Source organism: Aotus nancymaae, unplaced genomic scaffold (genome assembly GCF_030222135.1).
Source record: "Aotus nancymaae isolate 86718 unplaced genomic scaffold, 86718_ANA_hifiasm-v0.15.2.pri h1tg000057l, whole genome shotgun sequence".
NCBI lineage: Eukaryota > Metazoa > Chordata > Mammalia > Primates > Aotidae > Aotus > Aotus nancymaae.
Window position 1 is genome coordinate 60,616,312 of NW_026988471.1, and position 23,414 is coordinate 60,639,725.

Below are 23,414 nucleotides of genomic sequence, written 5' to 3' on the forward strand. Positions count from 1 at the left end.
GATGAGGTTCGTTAAATATTCACTCAAAATTATTAAGCGCCTGCAAAGTGACAGATGTCTGTGGTAGGTTCAGAAACAAATGTTCAAAAGCACTTAATCTTGTAATCATAAGGGGCTGTTGTTTTTTTAACACACATTTAGGATATCAGCAGTAGGGGCCAGGCACGGTAGCTCACGCCCTTAATCCCAGCACTTTGGAAGGCTGAGATGAGTGGATCACTTAAGGTCAGGAGTTCGAGACCAGCCTGGCCAACATGGCGAAACCCCGTCTCTACTAAAAATCAAAAAATTAACCAGGGGTGTAATCCCAGCTACTCAGGAGGCTGAGGCAGGAGAATCGCTTGAACCTGGGAAGTGGAGGTTGCAGTGAGCCAAGATCATGCCACCACACTCTAGCCTGGGTGACAGTGAGACCTTGTCTCCAAAAAAAAAAAAATATACATATATATATATATATATATTAGCACTAGGAAATGAAGATCAATAAACCTCTAAGGCCATTCCTCAGAGGACCAGAATACTCCCAAGTAGCACATAAACATTCTATGGTTATTTGTTGGCAGGGCATGCTGGCTCATGCCTGTAATCCCAGCACTCTGGGAGGCCAAAGCGGGCGGATCACTAGGTCAAGAGATGGAGACCATCCTGGCCAACATGGTGAAACCCTGTCTCTACTAAAAATACAAAAAATTAGCTGGGCATGGTGGCGGGCACCTGTAGTCGAAGCTACTCAGGAGGCTGAGGCAGGAGAATCACTTGAACCCGGGAGGCAGAGATTGCGGTGAGCCGCCACTGCACTCCAGCGTGGTGATAGAGCAAGGCTCCGCCTCAAAAAACAAAACAAAACAAAAAAAAGTTATATGGTTATTTGTTTAGACAACTGATATAATATATTGGAAACAAGTGGGTGATGATGGACGTGCATTAATTTTGGGGTGGAAAATACTGGATTTGAGTTTATTAATAGCTCTGCTACTTACTAGTTACGTGACCTAAGGAAAGCCACTTAAATCTATTGGGTCTCATTATCCTCATCTATAAGATAGGATGGTTGAACTAGATGATCTCTAGGGGTTTATTAAACTCTATGAATTCTATCAGTATAAGGAGTCGACATGTCAGCCATAAAGGACAGAGCAGAATTTGGAAGATGCCATTATTAACTTGTTGGGACAGTCTTCAAGTTTTGAGACATGCTTTAAGTATCCAAAATGTTTCAAGTCATAAACTTTTTTCTTTCTTGTGAAATTAGAATTATTTTTGTTCCTGGGATTAGGCAATAAAGAAATGCTAAATATCAGCTTTCATGAAAGTGTTAATGTACATTATTTCTCCATTAGAATGGTATTTTAACAAATATTAAAACACAAACACTTGTGTAGAGTTCTTTATATAAGGAAAGCACTGTTGCTAATGAAGGATAAAAATATTTTTAAAATACTTTCCTATATTTAAAAAATACTTTCCTATCAGATCCAAGCAGACGTAAGGCTTATGTGGGAATAGCCTTATACAATTTCGTTAATAATTTGTGAAATAGGTTTTACAAAACAATAATACTTTTTAAGCCATCCAAATGAAGGTCCTCTCTACAATGAATAACCCACCATGTCCTAGACACCGTGTAGTAGGACTGAGCCAGGCACTGGTTAGGGTTAGAAAAGAAGAGAGGGTTGTATGTATCTTCTGTCTCTTAGGTTTTACTCCAAAGATAATGTTGTTATTTTGTATTTTTTTCTGCATTAGTTTATTATTGAGACCACCATTAAGCACTATTTTCCTAAGCAATACTGTTTGCATCATTCTTTTTTTTTTAAGTCAGAGTCTTGCTCTGTCACCCAAGCTAGAGTGCAGTGGTGTGATCTTGGCTCACCACAACCTCTGCTGCAGGTTCAAACAATTCTGCTGCCTCAGCTTCCCAAGTAGCTGGGATTACAGGTGCCTGCCACCACACCTGGCCACTTTTTGTATTTTTGGTGGAGATGGGGTTTCACCATATTGTCCAGGCTGGTGTCTTTGGCATGTGGCACATGCCTGTAGTCCCAGGTACTCAGGAGGCAGAGGCAGGAGAATCGCTTGAACCCAGGGCGCAGAGGTTGCAGTAAGCCGAGATCACACCACTGCACTCCAGCCTGGGCGACAGAGGGAGACTCCGTCTCAAAAAAAAGAAAGAAGACCAGGTACAGTGCCTCACACCTGTAATCCCAGCACTTTGGGAGGCTGAGGTGGGCGGATCATGAAGTCAGGAGTTCCAGACCAGCCTGGCCAAAGACACCAGCCTAGACAATATGGTGGCAGATTTTGCCTCTTCTACGCATACATTTGAGTTAAATAATGATAGCAATTTTGTTGTTGTTGTTGTTTTTGAGACGGAGTCTCTCTCTGTTGCCCAGGCTGGAGTGCAGTGGCATGATCCCAGATCACTGCAACCTCAACCTCCCTGGCTCAAGCTATCCTGCCTCAGCCTCCCGCATAGATGGGACTATAGACGTGTGCCACCCCACCTATCTAATTTTTGTATTTTTAGTAGAGACAGGGTTTTACCATGTTTGTCAGGCTGGTCTTGAACTTCTGACCTCAAGTGATCCACCTGCCTTGGCCTCCCAAAGTGCTGGGATTATAGCTGTGAGCCACTGTGCCTGGCCTTTATTTTCACCTGCTCCTAAAAGAGTAATGTATTTCTTGTGAAGGTTTTAGAGCTGGGAGTACTCAGGAGTTCTTAGTCATCTTAAAAGAAAAACCAAACTCTGTAAAATATTTTAGACATTTATTCTGAGCCAATATGACTGACCACAGCCTGGGAAAAACACAAACCCAAGAAGCCTTGAGCAAGTGGTCCTGAGGTGGTCAGATTACAGTTTGGTTTTATGCATATCAGGGAGGCAGGAATTACAGGCAAAGATGTAAGTCAGTACATGGAAGGTATACATTGGTTCAGTCCAAGAAGCCAGGATATGCTGAAGCCAGGATTTGCAGATTATAGGTGGATTCAGAGATTGTTTAATTTGTAATTGGTTAAAGTTGTAAGGCTCTGTCTAAAACTTGGAGTTAGAAGAAAGAAATGTTTAAGTTAAAATAAAGATGCTATGTCAGAGTTAGTGACAATATATTGCCTCAAAATGACCTGTTCAGTAAGACTGATGGCCTGCAGGCATGACTTAACCCTTGCCTTGCATGACCTTCTGTCTTATTTATAATACGGTATCTTATTGTCACAGAGTCTTATGATCCCTATTTTAACATTAATGTCGGTCAGTGGTTGTGTCTAAACTCTAAAAGGGAGGAGATGGAAGGATGAATGTCCAACTTCCCTTCCTACTATGCCTGGAAACACAATTTTTCAGGTTTCTCTGGGGTCTCCTTGGCCAAGAGGAGGTCTGTTCACTTGGTGGGAAGCTTAGGATTTTATTTTTAGTTTACAGTCAGGACCCATGGAAAACTAGGAGGTTTATAGAAAGACTTCTGAGGGGTAAATTAACCCATAGATATTATAGGCTACATTTGGTGTGTGTTTGTATTTTGGGGAGAAAGTGTCTGAGGCTCTTATCAGATTCTGAAAGCATCCAAATGATATAAAAAAGTTTGATTCTTATTCAGTGGATGTGGAAAATAAAAATTTTAAATTAAAACACTTTTTTTTTTTTTTTTTTTTTGAGATGGAGTCTTACTCTGTCACCTAGGCTGGAGTACAGTGGTACGATCTCAGCCCACTGCAACCTCCGCCTCCTGGGTTCAAGTGATTCTCCTGTCTCAGTCTCCTGAGCAGCTGGGATTACAGGTACACACCACCATGCCTGGCTAATTTTTGTATTTTTAGTAGAGATGGGATTTCACCATGTTGGCCAGGCTGGTCTCGAACTCCTGACTTCAGGTGACCCACCTGCCTTGGCCTCCCAAAGTGCTGGGATTACAGGCATGAGCCACTGTACCCGACTAAAACATTTTTTTTTTTTTAAAAAAGCAAGTTTCCTGGCTTTTCTCTGTAATGTAGAATACACATGTCCTGTAAAGCTTTCATGGAAAGAATTTTATTGCTGGGCGTGGTAGCTCATAACTTTAATCCCAGCATGTTGGGAGGCCAAGGTGGATGGATCACCTGAGGCCAGGAGTTCAAGACCAGCCTGGCCAAGATGGTGAAATCTCTACTAAAAATACAAAAATTAGCTGGCCATGGTGGTGTGTGCCTGGAATTTCAGTTACTTGGGAGGCTGATGCATGAGAAATTGCTTGAACCCAAGTGGTAGAGGTTTCAGTGAGCAGAGATCCTGCAACTATACTCCAGCCTGGTGACAGAGTAAGACTCTGTCCCCCTACAAAAAAGAATTTTATTTTAGGATATACTACTTATTTAATATTTTTATTAAATAACTTTTTATTACAACAGTATTACATTTACACTGTAGATATTTAGAAAAATATCTACATCCTCAGTTACTAAGTATATACTATAACTTCAGTTATAGTATATACTAATACCATGTTGATGAATACTCTTCCAGACTTTTTCTATGTAGGTTGATAGATTTGACTATATAAACTTGGGGAAAGTAGTTGCATGTAGGTAACAACCATTAATATTTCTATTCATAAAGAGCTCTTAGAAATCACTGAAGTGACAGAAACCCCTATGGAAAATGGACAAGGAAATAGGAAGAAATACAAGCAGCCAATAAATATAGTAAAAAGGTACTCACTTTCAAAATTTAAGAAATGCAAATTAAAACAGTAAGATAATATTTTTCATGTATCATATGGCAAAGGTTATTAAGAATAATTTAGCTGGGTGCGGTGGTGTATGCCAGTAGTCCCAGCTACTTAGGCTGAGATGGGAGGATAACTTGGGCCTGGGAGGTCGAGGCTGCAGTGAGCCAAGATCATGCCACTGCACTTCAGCCTGGGCAACAGAGTGAGACTCTGTCTCAGAAATTAAATTAAAAAAAAAATACCAGTGTTAGTAACATTTCATAGAAATAAATAGGTGCAGCCTTTCTGGTGGGTAATTTGTAACTTATGTGTTTAATAGTGCTGTTTCTTTCTGCTTGCTGCCCTTTCAGTTATGCTTTTTTGTTTTCACCAACCATTCTCTGCAACTTCTGTAGGTACATGTAAAACAATCTATAGTTTGTCTCTAAGTTTGGTTTACTTGAAGCCATGGAAGCAACTCTGAATTTGCCTTTTAGGAAATTATTTTAGGAAAAGAAATATATTTTTTCTATTATAAAGAACACCTCTGGCCAGGCATGGTGGCTCATGCCTGTAATCCCAGTACTTTGTGGGGCCGAGATGGGCAGATCACCTGAGGTCAGGAATTTGAGACGAGCCTGGCCAACATGGTGAAACCCCATTTCTACAAAAAATACAAAAAGTAGCTGGGCGTGGTGGCATGTGCCTGTAATCCCAGCTACTTGGGAGGCTGAGGCAGGAGAATCACTTGAACTTGGGAGGTGGAGGTTGCAGTGAGCTGAGATTATGCCACTGCACTTCAGCCCAGGCAACAGAGTGAGACTTTGTCTCAAAAAGAAAAAGCAAAACAACAAAAAACCAAAACATCTTTACTGGATAAACATTAATTAAAGCAGTTTAGATGAGTAGATTCTCAACAGTGTGGCACTGCCTTGAAAGTGGCATTTCAGTTGTCACTTTGTTTCTTTGAGACAGAGTTTTGCTCTTGTCCCCCAGGCTGGAGTGCAGTGGCAGGATCTCTGCTCACTGCAACCTCTGCTTCCTGGGGTTTAAGCGATTCTCCTGCCTCAGCCTCTTGAGTAGCTGGGAGTACAGCCATGTGCTACCATGAAATACCATGAAAAATAATTTTTGTATTTTCAGTAGAGATGGAGTTTCACCATGTTGGCCAGGCTGGTCTTGATCTCCCAACCTCAGGTGATCCACCCGCCTTGGCCTTCCAAAAAGCTGGGATTACACATGTGAGCCACTGTACCTGACCTCAGTTGTCACTTTGAAGGAAGGGTAGGAATGGCATAGGTGGGAGAGAGGTCAGAAATATAAGACATCTTCCCATGCAGGGTACATTCATAAAGGTGAAAACATGTTTGTTATTATCTAAGCCTAAAATAAAACTCAATTTTATATATAAACATAATGTCTTTTTAGTTTAGCATTAATATATACAGAACATTCCAGCTTTGCCATGACTGTAGAGTGAGGGAAGAATGTTTTTTCTTGTAAACTTTACCAACTGTTGGTTACATTTCAGAGCATCATGTTACCAGAAGCAACTGTTCTCCCTCTGGAGTCACCAATACCACACACCTGTATTAATTTGCATTTGTAGAAGTCACAGGTGGTTCTACATAAAGATGTAAACATACATTCATCTAGCTACTTTATGTGTCTTTTAGTCAACTAGTATAATTATATTATAAATTATTTTCCTTTTAGTTCTGTGCTAAATTACAATTAGGTCATTGAATTGAGATATTCACATACTGTGAAACTAATCTTTTAAAGTGTACAATTCAGTGGGTTTTAATATATTCACATAGTTGTGCAACCATCACAACTATCCACTTCCAGAATGTTTTCATCATGCCCCAAAGAAACTCTCTATCTATGAACAGTCACTTCCCATTCGCCCCTCCTTGAGATACTGGCAACTATTACATTACTTTCAGTTTCCATCGATTTGTCTATCCTGGACATTTCATATAAATGAGATGTCCAATATTTGGCCTTTTATGTCTGGCTTCTTTTTCTTACCCTGCTTTTAAGTCTCATTCATGTTGTAGCAGGTATGAGTACTTTATTCCATTTTTATGGCTCAATAATATATTAATTTTTTGAAATTATATGGGTGGGAAGTTATACTATCTACGCATTTTATTTCAGGATAGTAAAGGAGATGTTAACAAAATATTTGTAATATAAAAGAACATTGGGTCAGAGCTACTGATCTAGCTGGAAAGACAAGACCGGTGTGTGTAAAAAGGCAATTAACAACCCAAACAAAAACATCATGGAATCAGGAGACAGTTAAATTTTCTAGGACAAAGGACGATAGGTAAGGATTAGGCAGAGATTAAATCTGAGTGATCGATCCTATTCAGTTAATGAGTTGGCAAAGCCTGGAATGAGATACAGCCATCCAAAAGTTAAACTGCCAACCTTATAGGATGCTACCCCATCTCCAGTAATTTCCACTGAGAGATCTTTCTTTCCAGTAGGCTCTGCAGTGATGAAGCGGATCAGCGGAAGCAAAGTGATGCTACTGGAACCAAACGGATATTTCCGTGGAGGAGTCCTAAGGGGATGGATTTTGCAGAGCAAAGCTGTAAGCTGCCAAACTCCGACTTCTGGGGAAGCTTTACCTCCACGTTCCCCGTGGTGCTTTTGCACAGGCTATTTAGGCACATCTCGGCCGCCGTGGCGGGCCACGGCTCAGCTGTTGCGGGGGGCGGGGCCTTCGCAGAGCATGGCGGCGGGCGAGGTTGAGGGCGGCAAGCCCCTAAACGGGCTGCTGAATGCGCTGGCACAGGAGACTTTCCACGGGCACCCCGGCATCACAGAGGAGCTGCTGCGGAGTCAGCTGTATCCAGAGGTGCCACCCGAGGAGTTCCGCCCCTTTCTGGCAAAGATGAGGGGGATTCTTAAGGTACTGCTCTTCCCTGTAGTCTCCGGCTTGGAGCACAGACCCTTTACCGCCGGCGTCAGACTCGCTCCACTCTCCCTTCCCCGTCCTCATAAGCTGAAAGGCCTTTCCTTCACAGACCTCTACTCCGTGGGCTCCACATTGCGCTCCTTCAGATTATCTCGCTCTGTCGCCCCTTCTCACTTTCCTAAGGGTGACGTTTTTCTGCTGAAGTTCCCACCCCCCGGTAGGACTGACTGACACTCACGGGGGTATTTCCTTCAAGACATCTTGTCTTCTCTGTCTCTTGGTAACAGTCGAGTTTTCTCAGCAGATCTGTGGACTCTGGAATTTTTAAAATTAAGAGTTTTAGGTCGTCAGCTTTCCCGGGTTGTGGAAGTTGGGAGCGTTAAAGTGAGCCAGTGTCTGGCGGATAAAGGGGTGGCTTAGCCCGAGTGACATCTGTCAGGCAGTCCACTGCATGGTTAAGAGAGCATATTTACCAGCTTGAAGCCAAAGTATAGACTAGACCATCCGATAGAAATATGTGAGCCAAGAAGGTGAAATTAATTTTAATAATATATCTTATTTAACCTAGAATATCCAAAGTATTATCACTTCACATGTAATCAGTATATAGAATCTTGACAAGATTTTGTTACTTTTTTCACTAAGTCTTTGAAATCCAATATTTTACACTTAAAGCACATATCTCGGACTAGCCACATTTCAAGTGCTCAGTAGTCCCATGTGGCTAATGATCATAGTATTGGACAACTCTATTTAGACCGAGGACTAGTTATAGGAATGAATCTAGTGTCAGTGTACTCTAGAGACAGACAGTAAAAAAAAATTACTGACTTTTGTAGGTCTTCTATGTGTTAGGAACCCTGTACTAAGATGTGTTACATGTTGCTTCATTTGTTTTTTGGAAAAAAAAAAAAAAAAAACCTTATATAGTGGACACCCATTGTAAAGATTTAAGAAACAATGTCAGGGAATCTAAACGGACTAAAATTACATTTTGATTAAAGTCAATGTTGAAATTTAATCCACTATCCTTTTGAATTTACTATTTTTTTTCAAGGCTGTTTATGCTTTAAAAAGGCACTTCTGTATTTTTAAAAGTGATTTTTGCCTAAAGGATTTGAATCCAGAAAAAAAGCAAATGAAAACAAGTATTCACATGGTGAATAGATTGTCTCATGGAAATGTAAGGAGTATCTCAGGTGTAAGATTACTACATTCTAAGTAGTCTTAGCTGATATAAATCATAAACCACTGGTGAAAGCTTCCTATTTCTTTTAAATTTTAGTTTTTGAGCAGGCTGAGAGAGTTTCCTAGAAAATTTGACTCTGGGTTTTTGAGGTGTTTGGTCCTCTATAGGGATGAGGCCTCTATCTCTTCTTCTGCAGGCTAAGAAGAGACAACAGCACATGTGTAGGTAATGCGTTAGAATCTCCAAACGCTGGGGGCTACTTCTCTCTAGGTGGACCACATTTTGATTGATTGGCTTTGTTATGAGATAAAACAGCAGGGTACTCAGAGTTTGCCTGAAAACGATTTCTCCTATTTTCCTTTTTCTTGAGACGGAGTTTTGCTCTTCTTGCCCAGGCTGGAGAGCAATGACATAATCTTGGCTCAGTGTCCTGTGTAGCTGGGATTACAGGTGTTCGCCACCCTGCCCGGCTAATTTTTGTATTTTTAGTAGAGACGGGGTTTCACCATGTTGGCCAGGCTAGTCTTGAACTCCTGACCTCAGGTGATCTGCCCACCTCAGCCTCCCAAAGTGCTGGGATTACAGGCATGAGCCACTGCATCCTGCCTTATTTTATTTTAAATTGCTGAATAATATACAGGATATGTGAAGTATTCTGAGTGGTTCTGTATTGTGGAGCTGGCATGGCTCTCTTGGTGTTGAGAGTAGGCAACAGAAGATTTGCAGGTACCTGGCAGCACAACCTCTGCATAGCTGATTAGTCTGAGGAACTAAGGGATATGCTTTGATTGTTTTACTTAGGGCTGAAACCATGGGCTCAGGATGACATCCAGTTCCAATCTTTATTTAACTTAAAGGCAATGCTGAGGGCTAAATGTCTCTAATTCTTTTTTTTTTTTTTTTTGAATCTGATTTTATTTATTTGTTACTTAAAAAATCTTATTTCTGACTGGATTCAGACTTAGAAGTAGAAGCTCGCAGAGACGAAAGTCTGTGTCTCTTCGCAATTTGTTCCTGGTGCTTCTGTTTAGCCTCCTTCATTCTCTTGGCCAAAAGTTTAGCATATTTTGCGGCCTCTTCCTTGTTTTTCTTAGTACGCTGCTTCTTCAGAGCAATACGCCGCCGTTTGTGCTGCAGGACACGTGGAGTAACAAGACGCTGAATCTTGGGTGCTTTGGTCCTAGGTTTCTTACCTTCTTTGTTTAAAGGCTTTCTTACAACATACTGGCGGACATCATCTTCTTTAGAGAGATTGAAAAGTTTGCGGATTCTACTAGCTCTTTTGGGCCCCAGGCGACAAGGCACGGTGGTATCAGTTAGTCCAGGAATATTCTTCTCTACTTTTTTTGACAAAACCAAGTTGAGAACGCTCAGATTAGCATCCGCGATGTAACCACGGATTGAGTTTCTCTTTCTTTCTCCAGTTCTCCTTGGTATGTAACAAGAATGCCCCTTACTCAGTAGCAGGCAGACACGGCCGTGGGTCAAGACACCCTGCTTCATGGGGAAACCTTGTTTGTCATTCCCACCACTGATTTGGACCACATAACCCTTCCATTCTTCACCCAGAGTGTCAGCAGCAACTTCTGTCACCATACGCTTCTCATAAAAAGTACGAAGTTTGCGTTCATCGTCCACTTCAATGAGTTTCTGGCAGCCAGTGGCTGGGAAGGAGATGTTCATCTTCATCTTGAAGCAGCTATACGCCTTCCAGGTGTCACGGAAAAGAGGCAAATGTCTCTAATTCTATGGAAACATAGAAAACAAACATGATTTTTGTTTTTATTTATTTATTTATTTTTGAGATGGAGTTTCATTCTTCTTGTCCAGGCTGGAGTGCAATGGCACAATCTGGGCTCACTGTAACCTTCCCCTCCCGGGTTCAAGTGATTCTCCTGCCTCAGCCTCCCAAGTAGCTGGGATTACAGGCAAGGGCCACCACTCCAGGCTAATTTTATATTTTTAGTAAAGATGGGGTATCTCCATGTTGGTTGGGCTTGTCTGGAACTCCTGACCTCAGGTGATCCACCTGCCTTGGCCTCCCAAAGTTCTGGGATTATAGGCGTGAGCCACTGTGCCCAGCACAGACATTATTTTTAAACTGAAAGGCTTTGCAGATAGAATCTCTATCAGCAGTAAGAGGGAACATACACAAATAAGCATGATACAAGGATGCAATTTTTTTGTAAATAGAATTGTGAGTAAACACCTGAAGATAGATTAAGAGGTATCAGTTCTTTCTGGCAGACTTCTTGGAGATGCCATTTTTGCTGCTGTAGCATATTTTAGACTGAGATGAAGGGTAGCCATATAGAGCATTCTGAGTTAAGAACATAGCATGGGTGGATCAGGAAAAAAGCAGGCTCAGGAAAATAGTCCAGTTTGATCATAATATGGGGGTAACCAATATGGAATATTGGTGGAGGAGGCAAGAGAAAAATGAAACAACGTCTTTTTTTTTTTTTTGAGATGGAGTTTCGCTCTTCTTACCCAGGCTGGAGTGCAATGGCGCGATCTCGGCTCACCGCAACCTCCGCCTCCTGGGTTCAGGCAATTCTCCTGCCTCAGCCTCCAGAGTAGCTGGGATTACAGGCACGTGCCACCATGCCCAGCTAATTTTTTGTATTAGTAGAGACGGGGTTTCACCATGTTGACCAGGATGGTCTCGATCTTTTGACCTCGTGATCCACCCGCCTTGGCCTCCAAAAGTGCTGGGATTACAGGATTGAGCCACCGCGCCTGGCCATGACAACTTTTTATTCCTATAATCCTGCTAACTTTTATTCCTGCTCTCTTTTTTTTTTTTTTTTTGAGACAGAGTTTTGCTCTTGCTGCCCAGGCTGGAGTGCAATGGTGCGATCTTGGGCTCACCACAACCTCTGCCTCCTAGGTTCAAGCGATTCTCCTGCCTCAGCCTCCTGAGTAGCTGGGATTATAGGCATGCACCAACACGCCCAGCTAAGTTTTTTGTATTTTTAGTAGAGACGGGGTTTCTCCATGTTGATCTCGAACTCCTGACCTCGGGTGATCCGCCTCCCTCAGCTTCCCAAAGTGCTGGCATTATGGGCGTGAGCCACCATGCCCAGCTATTCCTACTCTTAAGCAGGATATACATTTTTACATATAAATGACAACAGAGTTCATACTTTCAATTATCTGTATAATATCATGGTCCGTGAAGAAAGTGAAAATGAAGGGTGACAACAGGGTAGAAGGAAAAGAAGGAAGGAGGGGACGTGTAGCTCCCAACAGGGGATACAGTGGACACACATATTAACAGCCTCCATATTGCCAGCTGCCTGGCAATATATTTCACAGGCTATGTTTCAGGTTCAGGTGCTCCCTGAGCTATAGCCCTTCCCTCTGACTTTCATGTTGTGTGCCAATGTGTTATGTACTGATTTCTGGCATTTCTGTTCCTGTTTTCTGCTTGGAATGGACCCCTCCTACCCTACTTGACTGGGACATTGACCCTCTCTAGCTTTGGCTGTTAATCACAAAATGGCAAACCTTTAGTCTGCTCATAGATATGTGAAGCTGGCCATTCACTTGCTCTAGTTTTTATTTTTGGGTAGACCCTAAGGAGCAATGAAATCAATAAGTTGGGAATGGTGTGTTTATTTAGGGAGATGACATCCTGTATATAAATATTCTTGTTTTGCTAAACACTGCCTTTTATTTTTATTTTATTTTATTTTATTTTATTTATTTTTTTTTTTTTTGAGATCAAGTCTCACTCTGTTGCCCAGGCTGGAGTGCAGTGGCACAATCTCAGCTCACTGCAACCTCTGCCTCCTGGGTTTAAGCAGTTCTGCCTCAGCCTCGGGAGTAGCTGGGATTACAGACACCTGCCACTATGCCCAGCTAATTTTTGTATTTTTAGTAGAGATGGACTTACACCATGTTGGCCAGGCTGGTCTTGAACTCCTGACCTCAAGCGATCCACCCACTTCGGCCTCCCAAAGTGCTGGGATTACAGGTGTGAGCCACTGTGCCTGGCCCAACACTGCCATTTTAATATACTTCTTTTGCTCACATTATAATTTAACTTCTTAAAGGTATGTGTTTGCATGATCTTTATTGCTATTGCTGTTAACCTTCTGAATATGCTCAATTCTAGTAAATCCCAGATTACAAGAATTAAAGAGCATAATCTAACTATGAAGAAGATCAATCACCTTTTGTACACTTTAGTCTGTATTCACTACTGCCCTCTGGTGACGATTTTGTATTTCTTCATTGGAACTTTAAACACAATTTTTTTTTTTTTTTGAGACGGAGTCTCTGATGCCCAGGCTGGAGTGCAGTGGCACGATCTCAGTTCACTGCAACCTCTGCCTCCTGGGTTAAAGTGATTCTCCTTCCTCAACCTCCTGAGTAGCTGGGACTACAGGCGTGCACCACCACGCCTGGCTAATTTTTGTATTTTTTACTAGAAATGGGGTTTTGCCATATTGGACAGGCTGGTCTTGAACTCCTGACCTCATGATCCGCCCACCTCGGCCTCCCAAAGTGCTGGGATTACAAGCATGAGCCACCGCACCCATCCTAAACAAAAAATTTTAATGAAAATTCTCATTTTGTGTTGTCTATTGCTAATTTGTATACTCTGGTACTCAGTTACATCAATCAAATGGTAATTTATCCAGGCCAGGCTCAGTGGCCCATGCCTGTAATCCCAGCACTTTCCGAGGCCAAGGCAGGTGGATCACCTGAGGTCAGGAGTTTGAGACTGGCCTGGCCAATATGGCGAAACCCTGTCTCTACTAAAAATACAAAAATTAGCTGAGCATGGTAGTGGGTACCTATAATCCTAGCTACTTGTGAGGCTGAGGCAGGAGAATGACTTGAACCCAGAAGGCAGAGGTTGCAGTGAGCCGAGATTGCGTGCTATACTCTAGTTTGGGCAACAAGAGCAAAACTCCATTATTTATTTATTTAGAGACAGGGTCTTACTCTGTCGCCCAGGCAGAAGCGCTGTGGCACGATCATAACTCACTGTAGCCTCGAACTCCTGACCACAAGTGATCCTTCTGCTTCAGTCTCCTAAAGTGCTGGGATTACAAGCATGAGCCATCCTGCCTAGATCCTATTTTAGAAGCTAGAAATACTTCCAAGGCCACTTGTGTATAGTGGCCTTCCTGTTCCACTCCTATCCCCTACAGTCTGTCCTCTGCATAGGTACCAGTATCCTTTAAAAAAGTACATTATGGCTGGGCGTGGTGGCTCACGCCTGTAATCCTAGCACTTCGGGAGGCTGAGGTGGGTGGATCACCTGAGGTCAGGAGTTCAAAACCAGCCTGGCCATCATGGTGAAACCCCATCTTTAAAAAAAAAGAAAATAATATATATTTTTAAATAATAAAATTAAAGGTGCAAAAATTTTTTTAAATTAAAAAAAAATTACATTATGCCTGCTTACTTTTCTGCTGTCAACCATCTCATGTTCTTGACTTCACATCAAACTTAGAATAAAATTCAGTCCTTTTGCCCTAGACCACAAGTCCTTACATAATCTTACCCTTACTTACTTCTCTAATTTTCTCATTTCCAGCAATCTAATCTTATCCTTATTTAAACATGTCAAGTATTTTTCCTGTAGATATTCATATGGCTTGTTCATTTGTTTAATTCGTCTTGTACCTGAAAGTTATTTCCTATGAGTTCTTTCCTGAGTTACGTTATAAAGACCTTCATCCTTCCTTCCTCTTTCTTTCTACCTGGCTTTCCTTTTTCTTCATACTTAGTATTACCTGAAATTATCTTATGTATTTATCAGCTTATTGTTAACTATTCTATTAGAAATTAAATATTAAGAGGCAGGACTTTAATATTGTTTCTTCTTTATTCCTTATTCCTAATACTGTGTCTGGCATGTGGTAGGCACTTAGTAAAAATTTGTAGAGTAAGTGAATGAATTGAGAATGTTTAAATGTGGAGGTTGCTATTACAAATATAGGCATAGAGAGAAAACTTATATGACTTACTATATGAGGAAAGCTAGGATATGTAATACTGTAAATCAGGGGTCAGCAAACTATGTCCTGTGGGACTAATCTGGCGTGTTACTTATCTTTAGAAATAGAAGTTTTATTGTAACATGACAACATGCTCATTTACAGCTTGTCTGTAGCATATTAGCCACTCTAATAACAGAGTTGAATGTCTGTGATAAAGGTCATGTGACCTTCAAAGCTTAAAATATTTACCATCTGAATGTTTACAGAAAAAGTTTGCTGACCCAAGTGGCGGCACAGGCCTGTAGAAGCAGCTACTCCGGAGACTGTGGTGAAAGGATTGCTTCAGCCCAGGAAATCAAGGCTATAGTGCAGTGTGGTCGTGCTTGTGCATAGCCATTGCACTCCAGTCTAGGCAACAGAGGGAGACTCCATCTGTAAAAATTAAAAAGAAAAAAGTATGCTAACCTCTGCCCCAAACTTCTGTTTTCAAACTCATAATGTTTATTATAATATTTGAAAATAATATATAAATTATGTTTTGAAGTTGTTTACTTGATAAATATGTAAAAACTGGAAATGGGGACTGTTTGATCTTTGGTACCTTTGAAGCATTCATTAGCTTGTTCTTTAGACTGCTGAGATCTGTAGTAAATTAAAAACAACCTCCAGCCTGGTCAACATAGTGAAACCCTATCTCTACTAAAAATACAAAAATTAGTTGGGCATGGTGGCCTGCACCTGTAGTCTCAGCTATTCAGGAGGCTGAGACAGGAGAATCGCTTGAACCAGAGAGGTGGAGGTTGTGGTGAGTTAGCAGAGATTGAGCCACTGTGCTCCAACCTGGGCAACAGAGTGAGACTCTGTCTCAAAAAAAAAAAAAGACCTAATGTTTCTGTAGTTCCAAGTATGTGTTCTTAGTAAGACATAGACAGAATTTTAATTTGGAAATTTTGTTCATATTCAAAAGGTATAAATTTTATATATACTAATGTAGTATACAATATCATTACAATATCATAAAATTTAATGTTATGAACCTGAAAAATCAAGTGAAAACTATCAATGTTATGAAAGAAGATATCAGGCAGTCCATGTCTTTTAGGGCTAAAAAGAAAAAAAAAAAGAAGATAATTTACACCAGGTGTGGTGGCTCACGCCTGTAATCTCAGGATTTTGGGAGGCTAAGGTGGGCAGATCACTTGAGGTAAGGAGTTTGAGACCAGCCTGGCCAACATGGTGAAACCCCATCACTACTAAAAATGCAAAAATTAGCAGGGCGTGGTGGCATGTGCCTGTAATCCCAGGTACTTGGGAGGCTGAGGCAGGAGAATCGCTTGAACCTGGGAGGCGGAGGTTGCGGTGAGCTGAGATTGTGCCACTGCACTTCAGCCTGGGCATCAGAGTGAGACTCTGTCTCAAAACAAACAAAAAGCAGTAGTAAGAATGATAATAGTAAAAGATTGTAAGAAATAATTGAGGTTGGGCGAGGTGACTCATGCCTGTATCCCAGCACTTTGTTTTTATTTTCTGTTTTTGTTTTTTTTTTTTTTTGAGACAGAGTCTCACTCCGTCACCCAGGCTGGAGTGCAGTGGCATGATCTCGACTCACTGCAACCTCCGCATCCTGGGTTCAAGTGATTCTCATATCTCAGCCACCCGAGTGACTGGGATTACAGGTGTGCACCACCACGCCTGGCTAATTTTTGTACTTTTTGTAGAGACAGGGTTTCAGGCTGGTCTCGAACTCCTGGCCTCAAGTGAGCCACCCACTTGAGCCTCATGTTTGGGATTACAGGTGTAAGCCACCGTACCACACCTGGATTCTTCTCTTCTCTTACTCTTTTTTTTTTTTTTTGCAATGGAGTTTTGTTCTTGATGTCAGCTCACTGCAACCTCTGCCCCAGGTTCAGGCAATACCTTACCCTGCTGAGTGGTTGGGATTACAGGTGCATGCCACCATGCCTGGGTAATTTTTGTATTTTTAGTAGAGACACGGTTTCACCATGTTGCTCAGGTTGGCCTCCAACTCCTGACCTCAAGTGATCCATCTGCCTTGGCCTCCCTAAATGCTGGGATTACAGGCATGAGCCAGCATGCCTGGCCTGGATTATTTTATCTCTTTTTTTTTTTTTCCTATTTTCTTTCTTGCACTGTAATTTTTCAAATGTTAGACCTCCTAGACAGAATGTTCTAATTTTTCTTATTTTCTTTCCATTTTTCATTTGTTTTTTTCCCCATTTTTTGATTGACTTCCTTATCTTCCAGCTTTTAAACAAATTTGAATAGATTAAAAATTTATCGAGAGACATAGTCTCACTCTGTCACCCAGGCTGGAGTGCAGTGGTGTGATCATGCCTTACTTGCAACCCTGACCTCTTGAGCTCAAACGATCCTCCCACCTCAGCCTTTTGAGTAGAACCATGTCTGGCTAATATTTTTATCTTTTTTTAGAGACAGGGTCTCCCTGTATTGTTCAGGGTGGTCTTGAATTCCTAGGCTCAAGTGATCCTCCCCTATTAGCCTCCCAAATGCTGGGATTACAGGTATGAGCCACCACACTTTAGCCTTTATTTAACTTATTTATTTAGTTTACTGATTATTAAAGATAAAATAGAGATGGGGGTCTTATGTTGCCTAGGCTGGTCTTCAACTCCTGGGCTCAAGTGATCCTCCTGCCTCAACCTCCTCAAGTGCTGATATCACAGGCATGAGCCACTGTGCCCAACCTATTTATTTATTTACTTGAGACAAGGTCTCACTCTGTCACCCAGGCTGGAGTGCAGTGGCGTGCACATGGTTTACTGTAGCCTTGACCGCTTGGGCTCAAGTGATCTTCCATCTGAACATTCTGAGTAGCTGGGTCTACAGGTGTGTGGCACCACACCTGGCTAATTTTTTTGTATTTCTTTGTAGAGATGGGGTTTCACCACGTTGCTCAGGCCAGTCTTGAACTCCTGGACTCAAGTGATCTTCCTGACGTGGCATCCCAAAGTGCTGGATTACAAGCCTGAGCCACCACACCTGGCCTCTTCGGGCCCTTTTTTTTTTGAGACGTAGTCTTCCTCTGTCGCCTAGGCTAGAGTGCAGTGGCACGATCTCTGCTCACTGCAATCTCTGCCTCCCAACTTCAAGCAGTTCTCCTGCCTTAGCTTCTTGAGTACCTGGGATTACAGGCACTCACCACCATTCCTGACTAATTTTTGTATTTTTAGTAGAGACAGTGTTTCGCCATGTTGACCAGGCTGGTCTCGATGTCCTGAATTCAGGTGATCCACCCGCCTCAGCCTGCCAAAGTGCTGGGATTACAGTCATGAGCCACTGCACCTGGCCCTCTTCTGGCCTTATAATTGAATTTTTCATTTGATCACGTTTTAAATTTTCAAGAGTTACTGTCTCACAAGAACAATATACTACTATGTTTAACCAACAATTTCTTCTTTCAAACACAAGGTGGAGTATACTGTACATAACTTTCTGCATTTTGCTTTTTAAATTTTATTTATTAAAGATAAGGTCAAGCTCTGTTGATAAGCCTGGAGTGCAGTGGCCTGATCATAGTTCACTGTAGCCTTGACCTCTGGGGCTCAAACGCTCTTCCTACCACAGCCCCCTGAGTAGCTAGGACTCCAGGCGTGTGCCACCATGCCTGGCTAATATTTAAATTTTTATTTTTAGTAGTGGGGTCCCCCTGTGTTGTCCAGGTTGGTTTTGAACTCCTGGGCTCAAGTGATCTATCCACCTCGGCCTCCCAAAGAGCTGGGATTACAGGTGTAAGCCGCTATGTCTAGCCTGTATTTAGCTTTTTAAAAATTTTTTTGTCTCAACTGTGATTTTTAAATATAGTATTAGGAATTTAGTCCATTCATACCCAGCACTCGAAGCTGTTTTTAGAGGCTTTTGACAAACATTATATTGCTAAGACATTTTGGGGTGTGATGTAAATTGTGAAAAGGTTAAATGCCTACAGGGGAACATACACCTTAATATTTTAAATTCCAGTAGTTTGATGTTTTGCATATTGTAGTATGTATTATTTTAAAAGCACAATTTGATCCTACTTGCTAAATACCTGGAAAAATTTTGTGGAGAGCATTTGCAGTAAAAACAGAAGCTTAGAAGTACATCTGGGGCTGGGTACAGAGGCTCACGCTTGTAATCCCAGCACTTTGGAGGGCAAGGTGGGTGGATCACTTGAGGTTAGAAGTTTGAGACCAGCCTGGCCAACATGGTGAAACCCTGTCTCTACTAAGAATACAAAAAAAATTAGCCAGATGTGGTGGTGTGCACCTGTAATCCCAGTTACTGGGGAGGCTGAGGCAGGAGAATCGCTTGAACCTGGGAGGTGGAGGTTGTAGTGAACTGAGATTGTGCCACTGTGCTCCAGCCTTGGCAACAGAGCCAGACTTCATCTCAAAAAAAAAAAAAAAAAAATGCATTTGGCAGTTTACAAAGTGACTGAAGTTCACTATGCATTAGTGGTGAGTTTTTTAAAATAAAAAAATGGCATTATTAATGAATGATATTAATATCACATATTATCTTTTCATATTTTAGAGTAAATTTAAGAAGAAACTTTGCTCATATATTTTGAATAGCATATATTAATAAGAAGTTAACTTGAATGTAAAATAATGGATGTGTATGGGCACAGTGGATCATGCCTGTAATTTCAGCACTTTGGGTGGTGGAGGCAGGTGGATCACGAGGTTGGGAGATTGAGACCATCCTGGCTAACACTGTGAAACCCTGTCTCTACTAACGAACGATACAAAAAATTAGCTGAGTTTGGTGGCATGTGCCTGTAGTCTGAGCTACTCAGGATGCTGAGGCAGGAGAATTGCTTGAACTCGGGAGGTGGAAGTTGCAGTGAACTGACATCACGCCACTGCACTCCAGTCTGGGTTACAGAGTGAGACTCAGTCTTAGAAAAATAAAATAAAAAAAAAAGTAAAATAATGGATGTAAAATATATAGTCTTAAAAGTGTTTATATTAGGAAACATAGAAAAGACTGTTAACTTTTGACTTCTTAGGTCTTACTTTCGGGTTTCATTTGTCTTCTGTCTATATCCTTAACTATAAGCAGTAATTCTGTTTTTCTACTGTAGGTGGCAGTGGAATATCGGCTTGCCAATGTACTGATAAAATATGCTAGAACAACATCATGTTGAAGTGTTCTTTCTCTGGAATGTTCTAGTTCAGAAAATGCTCAAAAGTTGGCTACTCAACAATAAAAATTTCTTATCCAAAAAGATATCTAAATATTTCACTTGATATTTGGAATTTAGAAATACCATTTTCTGGAAAATTTAAAGCTATATAAACAGATTCCTTTACATTCTCTAGTTTTTGAGCAACCAAGTTTTGCTAATTTCACTGAACATTTTTGAAAATTTAGATGATAATACATGGGGTAAATTCTTCATTCTGTGAAGAATAGACAAATGACTGGTGTTACTTTTTTATGTCACTGGACATCGCATGATAAAGCAGCAATTGCAGATTAGCCGGGTGGGAGTTGTAGAGTATTTTAATAGACTCAGGTGACCTGTAATGAGTCCAAATGTTCTGTGAATCTTTTTTCCTTTTTCCTAGTTTGGGACCAAACCCATATTAGTTCATCTATTTTTGGTTCTCCTTTTCTCAAAGCAACCACTCTGGGCCTGGAAACTTGGGTTCAAAGAGTGGCTGGGTAAGGAGATTTTAAAGGAAATGTTTATCTTTAATTTACCTATTAAATACATACTAAACTTCTAATATGCTGGACCTTGCTCTATACAAAATGTCACTGTGTCATATAAGATTAAAGAATCTTATATGATAAATGCCTTGGGAAAGTATAAATGATGCGGTCTGGTGGAGTGGATTCTTACACTGCAGAATATGAAAAAAAATCATGATTTTTTTTTTTTTGTCTTAATAAAACCCTCACATTTTTAGCTCCATCTTAATTTAGAACATAGTTTTTATAAATTTTGACTTCTATTATGGTTCATCTTTGACAAAAATGTATGTTTCAACTAAATGTTTAAAACAATAGTTTACGGGGCACGGTGGCTCACGCCTGTAATCCCAGCACTTTGGGAGGCCAAGACGGGTGGATCACGAGGTCAAGAGATCGAGACCATCCTGGTCAACATGGTGAAACCCTGTCTCTACCAAAAATACAAAAAATTAGCTGGGCATGGTGGTGCGTGCCTGTAATCCCAGCTACTCAGGAGGCTGAGGCAGGAGAATTGCCTGAACCCAGGAGGTGGAGGTTGCGGTGAGCCGAGATCACGCCATTGCACTCCAGCCTGGCTAACAAGAGTGAAACTCTGTCTCAAAAAAAAAAAAAGAAAAAATAGTTTTAGAAATTTGGAGATGGTTTCTGTTACCTGTGCTTTATTTATAAGATTAGCTTTTTTTTTTTTTGAGATAGAGTTTTGCTTTTGTTGCCCAGTCTGGAGTGCAGTGTTGTGATCTTGGCTCACTGCAACCTCCACCTCCCTGTTTCAAGCCCCCCTGAGTAGCTGGGATTACAGGCATGCACCACTGGCCAGGCTAATTTTGTATTTTTAGTAGAGATGAGGTTTCTCTATGTTGGGTCAGGCATGTCTCGAACTCACGATTTCAGGTGATCTGCCTGCCTCGGCCTCCCAAAGTGCTGAGATTACAGGCATGGCCCTATAAGATTAACTTTTAACATCTTTATATGCCAGTATGGCATTGTCTCTGAAAGATACTGTTCTGGACATTATTCCCTCTTGTGACATGTGATAGTTGTACAAGTCTCTTTCCCAGTTTTCTAGAGACCTATTTCTAAATAAAGAAGCTACCATTTTTGAAATTCTTAGATTTTTATTATGTTTATCCTGAACATATATTGCTTTCTTAAAACATAGCCGGGCGCGGTGGCTCAAGCCTGTAATCCCAGCACTTTGGGAGGCCGAGGCGGGTGGATCACGAGGTCAAGAGATCGAGACCATCCTGGTCAACATGGTGAAACTCCGTCTCTACTAATACAAAAAATTAGCTGGGCGTGGTGGCGCGTGCCTGTAATCCCAGCTACTCAGGAGGCTGAGGCAGGAGAATTGCCTGAACCCAGGAGGTGGAGGTTGCGCTGAGCCGAGATCGTGCCATTGCACTCCAGCCTGGGTAACAAGAGCAAAACTCCGTCTCAAAAAAAAAAAAGACATAATCAGATCATTTATAATTTATTTAAAATGCATCTATTTAATTCAGATGAACACTTACTGAGTACATACTATGTGTCAGACCCTGGCCTGTCACTGGAAATACCGGTGAACCAGACAGACAACCTCCTAAACCTGATATTCAAGGAGGGAGTCAGGATAGGGGTGGGTAAATAAGAATATACATATAAAGGAATGAAGGCAGAAGGTATATTCAGTTTTTACATATTTTCCTCCTCCCCTTCACCTTGGTAATCTTTTTTTGATCCCATAAATCAGTGACAGACATTTACCTGGGATAATGAATCTGATATCATTAGCATCTTTAGCTTTTTATGTGAAAACTAACAGATTTTACAATGAAAGTGATGTGTTAACTTATGGGTTTTGTATGTTTATTTGTTTTTGAGACAGAGTCTCACTGTGTCACCCAGGCTGGAGTGCAATGGTACAATCTCAGCTCACTGCAACCTCTGCCTCCCAGGTTCAAGTGATTTTCATGCCTCCCAAGAAGCTGGGATTACAGGCCTTCGCCACCACACCCAGCTACATTTTGTAATTTTAGTAGAAACGGGGTTTCACTATGTTGGCTATGCTGGTCTCGAACCTGAGACTTTAGGGGATCTGTCCACCTCGGTCTCCCAGAGTGCTGGGATTACAGGCTTGTGCCAGTGTGCCGGCCAACATATGAATTTTTAAATAAATTTGGTGTTTAGAACAGCATGTCCCAGTGTATTATTTTTGTCATCCAGATTTACTTTCTCTATAGAGAATTCCACAATGGGTGGGGGGGTCTCACTCCCACGTATACATCTAATTTACTTTGTCTTAGATTCTCTTTAAAGTCAGTAGTGGCTTTTTAGGTAGCTTTCTAGAAAGGACATTCAAATTTAACTGGATTTTAAAAAACTTGTTATTGGATTGCAATTTCCGCCTCCTGGGTTCAAGCAATTCTCCTACCTCAGCCTCCCAAGTAGCTGGGATTATAGGCATGAGCCACCATGCCCAGCCAATTTTATATTTTTTGTAGAGAAGGGATTATACTGTGTTGGCCAGGCTGGGCTCAAACTCCTGACCTCAGGTGATTCACCCATCTCAGCCTCTTAAAATGCTGGGATTACAGGCTTGAGCCACCATGCCTGGCCTAGGATTGTGGTAGTTATATTATGAAAATATAAAAATTTGTGAGGTTTAGTTCTTCCCCCTTATGTAACTTTATGCAACTTGAAATTGGTTAAGCAAATGTGAAGTAATTCCACAGATACTATTAGTTGTGACTACTTTTTCTTTTTCTTTTTTTTTTTGAGACGGAGTTTCACTCTTGTTACCCAGGCTGGAGTGCAATGGCGCGACCTCGGCTCACTGCAACCTCCGCCTCCTGGGTTCAAGCAACTCTCCTGCCTCAGCCTCCCGAGTAGCTGGGACTACAGGCACTCGCCACCATGCCCAGCTAATTTTTTGTATTTTTAGTAGAGA

The 23,414-nt window shown here is 41.4% G+C and overlaps 2 protein-coding genes across 6 annotated transcripts in view; one reads left to right on the forward strand and one right to left on the reverse strand.

Annotated features, from left to right (window-relative positions):
* The first annotated feature begins 7,212 nt into the window (after positions 1–7,212).
* The window catches only part of COMMD1 (copper metabolism domain containing 1), a 239,231-nt gene continuing 223,029 nt past the window's right edge, over positions 7,213–23,414 (forward strand). For 2 of the 3 annotated variants that reach the window (XM_012477164.3, XM_012477165.3), the window contains exon 1: positions 7,419–7,609. In XM_012477164.3, coding sequence (XP_012332587.2) covers positions 7,430–7,609 — 180 coding nt within the window. In that variant the 5' untranslated portion in view covers positions 7,419–7,429. Of the gene's footprint in view, positions 7,289–7,418; positions 7,610–23,414 lie in introns of those variants that run through there. The other variant, XM_012477166.3, reaches the window with a different exon arrangement.
* LOC105734378 (small ribosomal subunit protein eS6-like) overlaps positions 7,425–23,414 on the reverse strand; it is a 33,874-nt gene continuing 17,884 nt past the window's right edge. For 2 of the 3 annotated variants that reach the window (XM_064364163.1, XM_064364162.1), the window contains one exon: positions 7,425–10,550. In XM_064364163.1, coding sequence (XP_064220233.1) covers positions 9,744–10,493 — 750 coding nt within the window. In that variant the 5' untranslated portion in view covers positions 10,494–10,550 and the 3' untranslated portion in view covers positions 7,425–9,743. Of the gene's footprint in view, positions 10,551–14,830; positions 15,197–23,414 lie in introns of those variants that run through there. The other variant, XR_001111495.2, reaches the window with a different exon arrangement.